A 17,052-nucleotide genomic window follows, 5' to 3' on the forward strand; every position below is an offset into this window, starting at 1 on the left:
CCGGAGTGGGACTGAGGGATGGAGGTGAGCCCGGGAGCTGGCACTGTGCTGGCAGTGGGGACAGTGCTGCAGCCACCACGAGTCCCCACAGTGGGAAGGGGGTGGTGTACAGTCCCCCAGGTCTGTGGCAGATGAGGGACCTCGGAGCAGCCACCACAGGGAGGAAGGACCTCGGTGAGGGTCTGCAGGCAGGGAAAGGCAGGGGAAAGCATGGAGGTGGCTGTGCTGTCTGCGAACCCTCAGGTGACACAACACACTGATGCACTGGTGTTGCATTGCTCCAAGTGGCCGAGCCCGAGGACCGGGGTGGCTGCCCAGCACGCGCTAGCGGAACGCAGCTCCCGCTGTGACAGGAGCTGCAGGTGAAGGGAGATGAGACACGGTGGATGAGACAGGGTGGGCTGGGTTGAGGGCAGCGGAGGTCGTGGCACAGGGGTCCTCATCGGGGCTCACAGGGCCACCTCCTGCTCTTCGGCCAGTACCACCTCAACAAGCTGAGGTGTGAGTTAAGCCCACACCATGCTCAAAGGAACTGACAAGTCCACTTCACCCACTTCAGTATGAGAGCTGCCAGCCACAACACTCCTGAAGAGAGTCACAGAGCTACTCTATCCATGGCACAGAATGGCCAATCAATATCCCACTTATATCTTAAGACCTTAAGAGCTTCTACCATTAAAACCTGGGCTGATGAGACTTGCAGATGGTGAACACCCTGGAAAGAGTATAGATGAGAGCACAGACAGCTCTCGTGGGCTGTAGGTGCACAAAGCACCCTGCAGTGGTGCATCCCTGAGCCTGATAAGCAGCAATGAACAGTTATACTATGGACACAGGCGCTCCTGGTCATGAGGTGGTGATCCTACCTCTGCAAGACCTGATGTGTCTCCTCCAGCCTTGAGGATCCTCACAGCAAGAGGCTGTGGCAGCCACCCGCATCTTTTGTGCAGTGGAGAAGGCAGCCGGGTTTGGCGATGCCAGTGTCACTGCACAAACATTTGCTACAGAGTGCACACAGGTTACTCCAGGGTGAAAAAAACTGGGGGGATGCTTTGGGGCAGGATGTGGGAGGTGTGTGGGGTATCTCCCAGGGTCACCTCAGCAGCTGCAGGCAAAGGCACACAGAGAAGAGGCACAGCTCTACATCCCTGCACACTACATACTTATGTATGGTGTGTGACGTGTATCCTGTGTGTCCCTGTCACACAGTTTATCACCAGTAACCACTTGTTTGTGTGACAGTTGCCCCTCGCTTGCCAGGGCACGGCCGGCGTAGCTGCGCAGGGAGCGACTGGCGGTGTGACCCGGCACGTCCGGGCTCGGCTGGGCCAAGCGCGGCTGGCACGGTCAGGTCACACGTTGTTCTGATCCAGTGCCTGTCCCACCTGCCTGGCTGTGTCTGCACCAGCGGGACTAAGCCGGACTAGGACGCGTTTGGTTCTGCCTGTACTAGCTGGCACAGGCAGGCCAAGCAGCTCAACAACAACTGTGCCTGGCAGGGAACAGCTACCAGATCTGTTCAAGGCTGTATCGGTGTCTGTGAAGAGTTTGTGCCCATGTTCCATCTTAGAATATTAACAAGGAGAGAAAGAGCAAAAGCAAGCTCTCTGTTTAGAACTAAAGAACAGATTTGCTGACAAAGGAAGTCTTATACACGTTCCCAAATATCCCACACCTCTTATGGATTTTGCAATTATTGCAGCTGCAACAACACCTGTTGGCTTCCCACCATGCTCTTGCAAACCTTCCATCCTCCTGCAAAGCTTCAAGCCCCAAGGGTCCAGGACCATCCTTGCCATGGAGGATGCGGACCTCTTGGGAGGAACCAGGTCCGGACCCTCAACTGCCAGAAACGAAACCTGCTGGGGAGGTGACAACTCACATGTGTCCCCTCTTTAGAGGGATACTACTGATGCACAAGCCTTTTCTTAGGAGTTAGTGCTCAAAAAAGGTGCAGCACAACCACAAGGCTGAGTTCAAGGAATTTAGACTGTTGCAAAGAATGTAAGATGAAAAGAAGGAAAACTCCAGTGGGACCCAGATGCTCCTTTCATGCTCTCACTGAATTCACTTTTCAGCCACATCTGTGTGGAAATCCCCAGTCAGGTGTCAAGTCTGTGGCAGCACAGGCAGTCCCTGTCCCTGCTGATTCTCACAGGACTTCCACAAGCGATATTCCTCACTGTTGGTAGATGTGCCAGTTTCATCAAGCTGCTCAAAACCAGCAACTTGTATTTTGAAGAAATGCCAGTGACATTTCCTTTTTTCCAGTGCCTTTTTTTTTTTGCATTTTCTTTTTTTTTTTGTTACAGTTCAACATTTTTATGAGAAATTACATCAAAACCTGGAATTCACACATTTTTTTCTTATGTAGTATGAAGTAATAAATTAACAACAGTCCATTACAAAAAAGCCCCAAATCACTTTAGAAAATATATCTCTTTGTTGATAACACTGTGTTTTTCCAGGACCAGAACAACAGGAAGAGCTCTTTCAAATATGATAGCAGGGAAAATAAATAAGAGTTTTCCTTCCTACTCTAGGGCAGAAACTGTTACCCGTCACCCCAAAGGTGCTACAACATCAGTAAAACATCTGGATCCCTTGGCTTTCTCTCCCCTGGCTCAGCAATTGGCACTTTCGTCCTTTCCCAACTGGGAAGAGCGAGGAGCCAGAGAGTTGTCAGAGCTCCAGCAGCACCAGTGCAGCGCCGGTTGTGACCCTATGCCAAAGCCACCTCTGATGGCCTCTTGGAGACCACGGCATGACACTGGGGACCCTGTCCCCTCTGATGGCCTCCCAGAGACCACGGCATGACACTGGGGACCCTGTCCCCTCTGATGGCCTCCCAGAGACCACGGCATGACACTGGGGACCCTGTCCCCTCTGATGGCCTCTTGGAGACCACGGCATGACACTGGGGACCCTGTCCCCTCTGATGGCCTCCCAGAGACCACGGCATGACACTGGGGACCCTGTCCCCTCTGATGGCCTCCCAGAGACCATGGCATGACACTGGGGACCCTGTTGTCCCCTCTGATGGCCTCCCAGAGACCACGGCATGACACTGGGGACCCTGTCCCCTCTGATGGCCTCCTGTAGAGCATGGCATGACACTGGGGACCCTGTCCCCTCTGATGGCCTCCCAGAGACCACGGCATGACACTGGGGACCCTGTTCCCTCTGATGGCCTCTTGGAGACCATGGCATGACACTGGGGACCCTGTTCCCTCTGATGGCCTCCTGTAGAGCACGGCATGACACTGGGGACCCTGTTCCCTCTGATGGCCTCCTGTAGAGCACGGCATGACACTGGGGACCCTGTTCCCTCTCATGGCCTCCTGTAGAGCACGGCATGACACTGGGGACCCTGTCCCCTCTGATGGCCTCCCAGAGACCACGGCATGACACTGGGGACCCTGTCCCCTCTGATGGCCTCTTGGAGACCACGGCATGACACTGGGGACCCTGTTCTCTCTGATGGCCTCCCAGAGACCATGGCATGACACTGGGGACCCTGTCCCCTCTGATGGCCTCCCAGAGACCATGGCATGACACTGGGGACCCTGTTCCCTCTGATGGCCTCCCAGAGACCATGGCATGACACTGGGGACCCTGTCCCCTCTGATGGCCTCCCAGAGACCACGGCATGACACTGGGGACCCTGTCCCCTCTGATGGCCTCCCAGAGACCACGGCATGACACTGGGGACCCTGTTGTCCCCTCTGATGGCCTCCCGGAGACCACAACACAACACTGGGGACCCTATCCCCCCGAGCTCCACAGGGGTCCTCAGACATGAGTCTGCTGAGAATCACAGAATCACACAGAATGGTTGGGGTTGGAAAGGACCTCTGGAGATCATCTAGTCCAACCCAACTGATAAAGCAGGTTCACCTATGCTGCTCAGCACCGGTGGCAGCACCACCCATCAGGCTTCGTGCTGATGCGATTATGGACACTTTACACTTTGCAGCTATTCTCTCTTGAGTCCTCCTAAGCTTCTCCTAGATTAAAATAAAATAAAATAAAATAAAATAAAATAAAATAAAATAAAATAAAATAAAATAAAATAAAATAAAATAATAAAATAAAATTAAATTAAATTAAATTAAATTAAATTAAATTAAATTAAATTTAAAACAAAATAAAATAAAATATAAAAAAAAAATTAAAATAAAATAAAATAAAATAAAATAAAATAAAATAAAATAAAATAAAATAAAATAAAATAAAATAAAATAAAATAAAATAAAATAAAATAAAATAATAAAATAAAATAGGCATGTTCCCGTTTCTAGGTGATGGTATGACATGGTGTGACAGCGTGAACCCATGGCACACAGCAAGTGTCCTCGTGGCGTGCTCTCCACCACCCAGCAGTGCACACAGCCTTCCAATTGTCTGTTTTACCATTCCCAGTCTGACAACTCACTGTCCCCTGTGTAAATAACATGAACCTCCCACACGGTCAAGTAGCAGATGAGAAGTAACTCGTATTTGGTCATCTAAGGCCACCTATCATCAGTGATGCAGCAAGCTTGGGGATGTTTTCAACCACTGTCATCAAAACAATCACCTTGTCCTGGAAATGATGTCTGTAGCCTGGCTTGGACTATCACTGGACTTTATTTTTGTACCATGCATATGCACAGATGCCAACATGTCCCTCTACCCACCTGGAAATATCATGTTAGTGGATTGCACAGACACTCTCAGATGTTTCACTATTGTTGCAGGCCAAAAAAGGCAATTTAGGAAACATTTATGCTAACTGAAGTGAGTTTTCTGTTCTTGTTTTTTTGAATTTATTATTTCCAATTGGAGATCTGTGACAGATTCACAGCATTTCTCTGGCAGCAAAAAACGCCGCCTGTGGTCTGAAGTGGCGGTCGATGCCCTAGATCAGCGAGCCGCCCTGCCAGCTCTGCGCTGGAGCCCCATGGCCGCGGGCAAGTGTCCCCAGGACACCGACACCAGTGGGAGATGCTGCAGCTGCAGCCAGAAAGGTGTTTTCTACCCGTTGGTGCAGAGTTGGTTTAATGGCCTTTTTTTCAAGACATTTTGGGCCAGGGTGAGCTCAAGATGCTGCTCAGGGCATTTGCAGAACAAGCCCCAGCCCCACCGCAATCAGGACCAGCACAGGGACACTAGAACCCGCTTGTCTTAATCCTCCTGCTATGGCTGCTCCATTTAAAATCGTATTTATTATCCACACCACAGCAGTACTGGGGGCGGGGGGAAACAGATTTAATTAATTAAAGAGTGCAAAATCCTTAAGTAAAAGATGCTATGTAAATGCAAATTGTTATTAAACATGCTTTGCACCAAAACATGTTTACCATAGTTAAATTCAACGTTTAAATCCACAGCCAAACTCCCAGCAGAGTCAAGCTGTACATCATCAAAAGAGGCAGTTAATAGCCTGGGTCTTAGTGGGGTACAAGTGGCCTCGTTTGCTTTCTCAAATGCGCTTGTTCTTTTTTAATGGCAAGATAAGAATTCATAAAAATGGAAAAATTCAACAGTGTTTCAGCTAGACTCTGTCCTGTCATTAAAAATGACACTTTTGTTTTTCAGATTGGCTGCCTTTCCACAAGAGTTTATGTGGCCTTTTTTCAAGTCTTTAACATGACAGGGCCTATTGGGAGTGACGAATAGATTATTGGAAAATGCATCTGCACTTTTATCTATTAAATGTAGAGACTAAGCTGTAAATCTAGCCTTATGCTGCACTAGAAACCAGCCATCTACCAACACCAATTTGCACTTCAAAACAGTCCCACAGAAATTCAAGTATAATTTGGTGATAATGTTTAAACACTGATCAACATTTCCACGTAGAGACAGATTACATGACCAAAACGTAATGGCCTCAGAAAAACACTTATTCTTGCTATTAAAACTAGCCAACAAAAATTTTAACAAAGCATTTTTCCAGAAGAAAAATCAATTCTGAAAACAAAATCATCAAAATCCTTTCATTCAGCTAGTGAAAACGCAGCTGTAAGATTGCCGCTTGCCAATATTTCAGCAATCAGCTGGATAATGATTCCCTCCAGGACGCCCTGCAACCCTTCCTCTCCGTGGGCAGGTCTGTCCCACTCATACAGGTCTGGCTTATCCAAGTGCTCCTCGACTCCTCAATAGTCACTGGAAAGAAACAGGTACCCTCTGACGAGGATCCTTAATTTTATATCCAAAAATTCATGGAATAAGTCACATTTTGCAAGTGTTTTCTCCTTTCTACCTGGAGATCTCACTACAGTCATGACCAGCCACTGACCTCCTAAATGGTGAGAAATCAGTGAAGAGATTCCATTGCTAACTCATTCTTAAAATGCACAGTAGCACATGCATAATAAGGGACAAATAGCATTTCCTAATGAAACCAGGCTTTTTCATTATGGTCAGCAGGACCTGAGTTTAGACCTAAATTCACAATAATAAACAAACTACACCTGCAGAATCAACTAGATAGAAGATTTGGGGGTTGATTTTTCTTTTTACCACAGCAATACACAAATTAAAATAAACATCCTCATTTTCCCCCAGGAATCACCAAGGCGCAGATTTCCCAATCCATTTCCCAGTACTACTAATGCAATTTTGGACCTCACGTCAATGAAACATTGACCCCCTACCACATTTTTGCATCTCTAAAGTAATAGTTGTCTTCACTGTGAACACCAGGTATGCAAGAAAGAGTGAAAAGTCCTAATTAAAAATATATTCCTCAAAGGTATGTATTGGGAGCTTTATTTTTGCTTCTGAGCCTCACAGTATTGTTTCTATTGGACATTAAAAGTACTTTATTGTCTCAGACCATCATCAAAAATGGTCCATAAAAGGCAGATCAACTAAGGCTTAAGCCAAAACAGAAGGGTCCCTTTCTTGGCTCCTTCCAGCAACGGTTCCATAGGGCGCACCGGTGCTGAAGAAAGAAGAGCATTGGTTATCAGTTAAACTTGTCTTGGCAATCGTAAGGAGAAGGTAAGGCTTAAAAAGAGGTGGTGACTCATTCTGGAGGGATGAGCGCTCAGAATCCAGCCAAGTCTTGGCAGAGAGGAGTCTTTTCCTTCAGGGTCCACCTGGACTTTCCCCAAAGGGTTCAGCCTGTGGCCGTTCCCCACCGTATCTATCCACATTGATTAAATACTCCACCCAAGTGTACACACCTCACCACACACCGCTCCTACAGCTTCTCACTAAGACTAAACTCTTGATTTCTCTGGTGTACCCCTAAGACACCTAACTTCCAATCCATAAAAAGAAATAGGCCAGATTCCAAGCTGCTTAGACAACTCCTATGTCCCCTCTTCTCCAGAGGGATACAGCCCTGACAGAGATCATCGGAGAGCTTGGGTCAGGCCAAGAATCCCATGGAAAGCATTTGAGAACTGGCCTGTTTTCTGGGTGGATAGAGAACCGGGGATGAGGAAGGATAGGGTGGGGACGGGGGGGGAAGAAAACTGAAAAAACCCTGTACAAAGCAAATAAGGGAAAGCAGCAAAACATCCATCTTTTCTTCCATGTTTTGGTGGATCTAAAGACTGTTCCTTTAAACACATACATGGATAGGGGAAAATAAATGTGTGAGAAAGCTTCCTCACGCACCTGCCCCACTTTCAGGTACATACCAGCACAGGCAGACCTTCAGAAGGTGCCAGTGGTCCCAGCTCCATGGACTGCAAACTGCCCAAGAGCCAACCTGGGCACAGCCCCAGGAGTGTGGAAGCACCATCCCTACCACAGAAACACAGAGCAGCTGAGGTCAGAAAGCAGCTCCGGAGTTCATCTAGCACAACTCTCTTGCTCAGAGCAGAGTCACCTAAAGCAAATTGCCCAGGACCATGTCAAATCGGGTTTTGGACTTCTCCAAGGAGTGACACTCAGCAGCCTCTCTGAGCAACCTGTGCCAACGTTTGACCATCCGCACAGAAGAAGACGTTTCTTCTCATGTGTAAGAGGAGTTTCCCATGTTTTAGTTTGTGCCCCTGGCCTCCTGCCCAGTCACTGGCAGCACTGAGAAGAGCCCGAGTCCCCATCAGCATTGATGCAGCTGGGTAAGGTTCCTTCTGCAAGCGTCCTTTTCCCAAGTGCAAACTCCCACAGCTCTTGCAGGCTCACCATCACCACTTCCAAGCTTGCATACAGAGTTTCTGGCCCCCTTCTCTGAATCCTTCTGTATGAACAGACACATCTTATGGGTGCTTCTGCTCTTGCTCTCTGTTAGGCGCACTCCAGTCCTGTTGCTTGCATAGGACCCCTCCTTAGCATCACTCAAGAAGTGCTTGACCCTCCCTAATCAGGAGGCTGGAGACCGAAGCTCAAAGCACCCTCTGATCAGGATTACCACAATCAAATGTGTTATAACACACGCAAATGTGGGTTATGCAAAAAGCAGATGTCTAATCCAAATTCAATGCCTAAGCTCTAGTCTGTGGAGAGCGGATGGCATCTTGAGACTCCTCCACCCAAAGGCTGGCATCCGGGGTTGTTCAGAATAATCCTTCTTCATCCACAGGCTGAGAAGGATCTGGAGCAATCCTTCTGAAGGTGATCTGCATCCTACATATCCCTTGTTTTCTTGTTAAAAAACACCCAAGAAGTTATTTCAGATGGTATTGAGATAAATGCTAAATATTATTCGTGTTTAATCCTGGTCAGAGATCAGCTTCAGACTTCAGGGGAGCGGCTCTCCCTCCTTGTTCCTGGAGGCATCAAAATCCATGCTGGCTGCAAACACTGACCTGCTCAGGAGCGATCTGGTTTTGGTAGGGCTTCCAGTCCAACTACCCGGTCACCATCTCATACCTAGCTTAAGAAGTGACCAAAAATGTCTGCCACTTAACAAACACTGGTGAAACAGAGGCCCATAGATCTCAGTCACGGCACGATGGGATGAATGAAGCAGGAGGAAGAGTCAGGAAATAGACTTCTGTGAGACTGAGTCCTCCTAAGGGAACACATGCCCAGTGGCCAGCTGAGGATGGTGTGTTACAGCAGAACAGCAGCAAGAAGTGGCTTGTCTTTTGACATGCATTTAATCCTTTTTAGCATTTTTGTTTTCTCACTATGAAAATTTGACAAAATATGCAGGAATATGGAAAGTGAAACATATCCCTGCTACCTGCATTAGCCACAAGCCTGTGCCACCCATGAAGAAATAACTGTCTGGTATAATACACAGTACCTAAGGTACGGGATTCATCCACACTAAAGAAAACACCGATCTTTCCAGGAGTGGAGGAGTCTGCCCAGCCAGTTGCACTTGTCCCACATTACCTATGTCCAGTTCAGTCCGTACTTTGGGATTGGTTATACCTGCTGCTGAGTCTGGCAATGCCAGACAGAGCAGATGACCAAGATGACAGCCTTTGAGAGTGTCTCCCCTTCCCCATCCCTCCAGATGACAAATGGATTCTGCTCCTGTTGTTCTGTTTCTTCTCACCTTTTCACTGTGCATACAAAATGTGCAGGAAAGCCAGTGCATTTGGCTCTACTGGACCAGTGTCTCCAAGGCTGACCCCATGAAGGAACACAGAAGGTAATACTTCCTCTGTGCTGTGTTTACATTGTTGAGTGTGGAGGATAAGGACAACCTGTCTGTATTTGGTGGAGTCTCCCTCTCTTCTGCACAGGTGTGAAAGCTACAAAATGCGCTGCAGCCTGCTCAGCAGTACAGCTGCAGCAGGACATGCGCGTCAGGCTGGAACCTAGCACATCTGAGAGCGTCCTGGCAGCGACGAGGAAGAGCCGGTGAGCAAAGGGCGATGGGGATGTCCTGGCATGGAAGAGGACCGGGCTCCCCCACTCCAACATCTGCTGGAGGAACAAACCAAAGTCCACTGTCAATGCTTGCCCTGAGCTGCTTCTCCTAACAGAGCAACAGAGAGTTCACATCAGACCTCACTGCGGTGAGAGGCAATTCTTGGGCTCCAGGTGAGCTGGTGACTGCGATCCTGGCTCTGCCAACACCAACTGCCCCTGTGGCCAGCACGGCCAGCGTGCCGCGGGTCCCTCTGTCTGCCGGCACCACAGCACCCAGCATGCAGAGGTGTCAGTTTAGTGCGACTTTGTCCTCTCAAAGTGATACTGACCACGCTAAAATCAGCAAGCCAGAGCTGCAAAAATGCATCTGCAGGTAATTAGTAACAATCACAGGCTGCTTGGAAACTGCTGACTGCAGCAGTAATGAGCTGAGCACCTGTCACCAGCTTGTAAATGAAGAGAGCACTCATGGACCATGGCAGCAAGCAGTAAGGGAAGCAGGTTTTTTAAAACTTAATATTTAATGTGGCATAAAAACAATTGAGAGAAATCAAGTGGTTCTTTAATCAGAGGTTTGGCTGGTGGTCCATAACACAACAGAGTTCTCAGAGGTACTGAGAACTGTCACTAAATTTTTTTCTTAGACCTATTCTAGCAGCAAGTGCAGCCTGAAAAACAATGTTTAAGCAATACTTTCATCTTCAAAAAGTGTCCCGAATGTTTTGATCTACCAGCTTGCTAAGAAATAGAAATCTTACATTTTCCACCAACAGATCTTTTGCATCTCAACCCTCAATACTGTTTTTCTGCCCACACCACAGACCAGCAACCAGAACAATGAAAAGACTGTGATCATCATTCACTTAGGGCCTTCCTTCTCAGTTTTATTTGCATTAAATTCTTTCATGATCTCCCTTACAGACTTAAAACAGAAAAAATTAACTAGATTTAGGTCTCTTCACAAATGGCAGCCCGGGAAGTCTCCAGACTTTGTCATAAAAACTGATTAAGCTTGAATGGCAGATACCAGCTATCAAAAGGACTTTAGTATTCTTAGCTCCAACCCCTGCATGTGATATTTCACATTCTTCACCCCCAGAAATGTGTCTTTTCAGCCCTATTCCCACCAATAGCTGCACCCTGTTGAAGCACCATCCATCACACATTTACTGTTCTGCTTCACACACCAGAGGAGTTCCTGGTACAACCATTTCCCGCCAACAGATTTTCTGGTTACTACCACTCACTTCCAGTGTTTTAAGCAGCTCTTGGTCTCATGACAGTGAAGGTGTTACAAAACTGTTTATAATCTGGAATGTGAACTGAGAAATGAGGTCAACCTCTCAAGCCATTAGCACCACCAGACACAGACTCTGGACGTTTTGTGAAGCTTTATCACTTTTACAGCTGAAAACACACCTAGCTGGCATGACCAAAACAAGCTGTTCCCCAAGTCTTTCAGTCTCCTGCTCTCAGTTTGCTTGGACACATCACAGAATAGCCTGTCAGGAGAGAGGAAGAGTAGGAACACTCAAAAAAGGGTGAAGAAATTAAAAGCATCTCAAGAAAAGACTGGAGTTCAGGTTGGCCATTCTGTCTCCAATGAGGAGCAGTTTGCAGATGAAATACCACCACGGATCTGCAGGGCTTGGGTTCTTGCTGGCCAGACAAGGAACCAAGGTCCAGGACCTGCTCTGGCAGGACCGCTCTCCTGAGTCCATTTCTGACCACCAAAGTGGGGCTGAGACAAAGCAAACTTTCAGGTGTCACCTGCCTTGTCTACCACCTGCCCCCACCCACCCACCCTTGGCCAAACTTAGGAACATTAAACCACCACATTTTCCATAGCTTTGGGCAGACCACAGACAACAAAAAAGGTGCTGTGTGCCAAAAGACAAGCAGTTGGGAAAGGAGGCCAGGCGGGCTGAACAGAGAGCTGTGGCTGGAACTCAGGAGTAGAAGGGGCGTTTGAGAACTTTGGAAGAAGGGGCAAGCTGCTCTAGAGGAATACAAGGATGCCCTGGAGTTACGCATGGAGAAAATCAGAAGGGCCAACGCCCAACTGGAGCTGAGTCTGACTGCTGCTGTAAAAGGGAACAAAAAAGCTTCTACAAATATATCAGCAACAAAAGGAGGGCTAAGGAGAATCTCCACCCTCTTGTGGATGCAGGGGGAACACAGTGACATGGAATAAGAGAAAGGCTGAGGCGCTAAATGCCTTCTTTGTCCCAGTCTTTAATAGTAAGACCAGTAGAGCTCCAGGCACACAGCCCCCTGAGCCAGAAGACAGGGACAGGGAGCAGAATGAAGCCCCGTAATCCAATGGGAAATGGTTGGTGACCTGCTACACCACTTAGACAGATACAAGTCTATGGGGCTGGGTGGGATCCACCCAAGGGTGCTGATGGAGCTGTCGGAGGTGATCACCAAGCCACGTTCAACTATTTATGAGCAGTCCTTGGCTAACTGGGGACATCTCAGTTGACTGGAATTTTGCAAGTGTGACACCCATTTCCAGGAAGGGCTGGAAGGAGAATTCGGGGAATTACAGACCTGTCAGTCTGACCCTGGTGCTGGGGAAGGTCATGGAGCAGATCATCCTGAGTGCCATCACATGGCACATACAGGACAACCAAGCCATCAGGCCCAGTCAACATGGGCTTATGAGAGGCAGCTCCTGCCTGACCAACCTGATCTTCTATCACAAGGTGACACAGTTAGTGGATGAGGAAAGCCTGTGCATGCTATGTACCACAGTAAAGCCTTTCACACTGTATCCCACAGCATCTGCTGGAGAAACTGCAGCACATGGCCGGGATGAGCATACTCTGTGACGGATAAAGAACTGGCTGGAGGGCTGGGCCTGAAGAGTTGTGGTGAATGGAGTCCAATCCAGTTGGGGGCCAGTCACAAGTGGTGTTCCCAGGGCTCAGTACTGGGGCCAGTTCTGTTTAATCTCTTTGTCAATGATCTGGATGAGGGGATCGAGTGCACCCACAGTGAGTTTGCAAATGACACCAAATCGGGTGGGAGTGTTGATCTGCTGGAGGGTAGGAAGGTTCTACAGAGGGAATGGACCAGCTGGATCATTGGGCTGAGGCCAGTTGTCTGAGGTTCAACAAGGCCAAGTGCCAGGTCCTGTACTTGGGTCACAACAACCCCATGAATGCTGCAGTCTGAGGAAGAGCAGCTGGAAAGTACCTGGTGAAAAAGGACCTGGGGGTGTTGATCCACAGCTGCAGAATATGAGCCAGCATGTGCACAGGTGGCCAAGAAGGCCACCAGCATCCCAACTTACATCAGCATTGGTATGGCCAGCAGGCCCAGGGCAGTGACCGTCCCTGTGCTGGGACCTGGGGAGGCCAAACCGTGAATCCTGGGGGCATTTCTGGGCCCCTCACACCAAGAAAGGCCTTGAGGTGCTAGAGCGAGTGGAGAGAAGGGAACGGAGCTGGTGAGGGGCTGGAGCACAAGTGCGATGGAGCAGCTGAGGGACCTGAGGGGTTCAGCTGGAGAACAGGAGCTGAGGGGAGACCTTCTGATCTCTGAACTGCCTGAAAGGAGCTTGGAGCCAGGGGGGTCGGGCTCTGCTCCCCAGGAACAAGCGCCAGGAGCAGAGGAAACGGCCTCAAGTTGCCCAGGGGAGGTTGAGGTTGGATCTGGGAACAATTTCTTCCCCAAAGGGCTGTGGGGCATCGAACAGGCTGCCCAGGGCAGTGCTGGAGTCACCATCCCTGGAGGGCTGGACAGACGGACGTGAGGTTCTCAGGGACGTGGGGTAGTGCCAGGGCTGGGTTATGGTTGGACTTGATCATCTGGAGGGTCTCTTCCAACCTAAATGATTCTATGATTCTCATAAGGCAAAGTATGCAATGTGTCAGCAAATGTCTGATGGATCTCACGCTCATAACCACCATTATTTGTCACTGCACCATTCCTTACAATTTTCAGTGGTATCTAGTACAGATGAATGGCCAGAAGCAATATGCAGCTTTTGGTTACAAAGGAAAAAGGGCCAATAAATGTGCCTCCTCTTCTGAACCCCCTGTCCCACTACAAAAACAGGGTGAGAAAAGAGACGTGACTGACAAAGTGAGTTAATTCTTGGGAGAAAATGGAGAAGTTTGTCCAGAGCTATGGTGACAAATGCACCACCAAGTACACCGTAACTTACATGCCATGCACATTACAAAGCATGGCTTGCACTGAAATCTTCCTGCTCAACAGTCTGCATATCCCCTCAGCTCATAAGGAAAGCCTCAGAATAAGCAGGGCAACTCGGTTGTGTCATATATGGGCTCTACAGTGCTATAGGACCCAGATAGTGCTGGGAACTTCTGGGCGCTCCCAGAGCAAAAGCAGCAGAGAACAGTTGCTAGGGGTGTTAGAAAAGAAAAAGGGAGGATAACAGTCAGGCAACCTCCTCCAAAAATATATCAAAAGACATAGGTTTTAAAAGGGTTTTGATATGCTTGTGTAAATCTAAGTTTTATGAATGCAGGTGTTAGAAAACCCTACAGCAATATCAAATTAAAGATATAAATACCTCCTGCCTTGTAAAATGTGTTCTGTTATAGCCCTCACCCTGTCACATTTAAGAGCAATGGCAGGTTTTTTCTAGGCTTGCTACTCATAAAGCCTGCTCCTTGGTTTTGATGAGAACTAATAAATTTAACATTTGGAACTTTTGCTCAAGTGTAGGTTATGTCACAGATAGAACACGCATGATCCATAGCAAGCTCTGCAGCATCTTTTCTGTAGCCACTTTTGCTCTAACAAACTTGATCAGTCAACTCACCAAATTCTGAGGAAGTAGTAACATAAGAAGTGCTTAAACCCACATAAAAGAGCAAGATCTGCTGAAGCATCAAATTAAACAAGAGCTTTTGGCTGAGCCTGACAGTGGCCAGGTACAAATCTTGAACAAGCAGTTCCTGAGGAGACAGAAGCAAGGAGGCACTCAGCCCCTCTGTTACCTGCCTTCCAGGCTTCCAGCGCAGCTTCCATGCCACCATGCAGCTCTTGCTGGCTGGTTTCACCAGCTCTCACCAGCTCCTGCCCCGCACTGGGAGCTGCAGGTGCTGCCAGGCAAGACAGCCGTGGGCACAGGGGTCTGCTGGGCTGCACGGGCCACAGAGAACACCAGTGTCCCCAATGGCATCATGTGCGTTACAGGGCTCTAACGGCATTGTGTGTGTCATGGGGCTCTAATGGCATCATGTGTGTCACGGGGACATGGGCTCGGATGAGCCAGAGAAACCCCAACAGATGAAGGAAGGGCAGCTGGACACCTGCGATGTGCCCATCAGCTGGATCCTTCGCAATGAGCAGCAGCTTTAAAGAGAGCTGCATGGTGCTCTGTAGCAAACAATTACAGAATAATTTGCCTTGGGAGACACTTCTTAGACTTTCATAGGCTGAACATGTCGCTTATGACCCCAAACAAGATGGTTCATGTTCCTTCGTATATATGGACGTGCTTTCTCTCCCTGCCTGTTGTGAGCCACAAATATCCCAAAACCCCTCTTTCTGCCCATCCACCCACCTCCAGACACCTTTCTCATCTATGACTCTGCCTCTTGAGCCACCCACCCATTACCTGACAGTTATCTCCATGCCTGTCCCCTCCCACTTTGAAGCAAACGTGGATGTCCTTACAGTTCATGTAACTGTTATTTCATTTGAATACTCCTAAACTTTTGGCAAGAAAAGCCAGAGACTGGGTTGGGTTAAAATACTTCAGTAATAACATTTGTTTTCAAAACTGCTCACCTGCTAGATGAGATTGTATTGCTTTCAAGATACAATATTACTATACTAAAAACGGTATCGCCTTCCGTTTTAGCAACAAAATAGAAAAGTAAATCCAATCTTTAGCAAAACAGAGAAAATCCAGTGATGAAATCTGCACGAGTTAGATACAATGACATAAGTAATACACAGAGGTAACACACATGGGAAACACAGAGCCTTGCATTTTAAAATCCCATTTCTTCTGATTCTCACAACTGGTTTGAGACATAATTTTGTCGTTTTCTTACCATTTGGTCAATCTCCTCCCAGGTGACGTGGTCAGTCCAAAAACACTGCATGACCACAGCATTTTTCAAATTCTACCCGTTCCTTAACTCCCACCCTGTCTCTGCCACATAAATGCAGATGATGCTGTGTTCCTTGAACAAACAACCTTTCCTTTCCATTCAAGTGCTGAGCCCTGGTGCACAATTAAAATTCCAGAATGGTATAAAACATGAGCATTTGTAGGAATCAAAAGCAACCAAAATTCAGGCTAGTCTGAACTGTCAGAAAAACCCCAGCCAGTTGAACATGCCAGGCGCCTTTATGAAGAACAAGCAACAAGGCCAAGAGCAGCAGGAAGCATTCTGCTGCCTCTCGGTGTCTGGGATGCAGGTTTGGGGTGGTGGGGCAGATCCCTTTCCAGGCAGGGGGCATAGATGTCAGCTCTGTTGGATCCAAGCAAACACAACTGATTTATATGCACCGTGCACCTGACTTGCAACAGAGCTGCTATGAAATCGCAGTTTAAAAGACTTCTTGAGCAAACTCCAAATCTCACACAGCTCCTCCATAAAGGTCATCACCCTGCAACGTGCACACACACGCACACGCTCCACACCACTCATCGGCGCTGGAAAACTGCTCACCTGTGACAATGGGGTAGGACTGCGGCCCGGGAACGCTGGCTCCCAAATCTGCAGAAGTAGGGCTGGTTATATTGGCCTTCATGTCATCTAATCCACCAGCTAACGATGCCATGGCTGAGTATTCAGTTGCCTGGAAAAAGAAACAGAAGGCATTTTAGTGATAATAAATGTACTATTCAAGAGCTTTTGCCTGTATGACAAAAAGCAGATGCAATATAGAACTCAAAAAGTCCCTTTTCCAGTCAGTTTTAAAGCAAATACCCATTTACACAGGGCCATTAAGCATTCAAAATGCTCAATAAGTGGGTCTGTGCTTATCATAGATGTTCTTGGAAAACACCAAAATGGGCTTCCTTTATAAAACCAGAGTCAAACTCATCAATACATAACAAACTTTTCCTTAAAGAGCTGATCTTGTAGAGTAACAGGAGCTGTAACTTCTGACTGCAAGTTACTTGCTTATTAGAAAAAAATGCTCCTGTCAGTTAGAATCATAGAATCACAGAATCACAGAACCACAGAACCACAGAGGGTTTGTGCTGCAGGGCCCTCCCCAGCTCCCCAGCCCCCCTGCCATGACAGGGACACCTTCACCAGCTCAGGGTGCTCAGAC

The 17,052-nt window shown here is 47.9% G+C and overlaps 1 protein-coding gene across 8 annotated transcripts in view; it reads right to left on the reverse strand.

Moving 5' to 3' along the window:
* PAX5 (paired box 5) overlaps positions 1–17,052 on the reverse strand; it is a gene marked incomplete at both ends in the record, with an annotated part of 141,563 nt that overhangs the window by 47,972 nt on the left and 76,539 nt on the right. For all 8 annotated transcript variants that reach the window (XM_082074546.1, XM_082074544.1, XM_082074541.1 and 5 more), the window contains one exon: positions 16,440–16,569. In XM_082074546.1, the coding sequence (XP_081930672.1) occupies positions 16,440–16,569 (130 nt within the window). The remainder of the gene's footprint in view (positions 1–16,439; positions 16,570–17,052) is intronic.

The sequence above is a fragment of the Streptopelia decaocto genome, assembly GCF_964273445.1.
Source record: "Streptopelia decaocto genome assembly, chromosome: Z".
NCBI classification, from domain to species: domain Eukaryota; kingdom Metazoa; phylum Chordata; class Aves; order Columbiformes; family Columbidae; genus Streptopelia; species Streptopelia decaocto.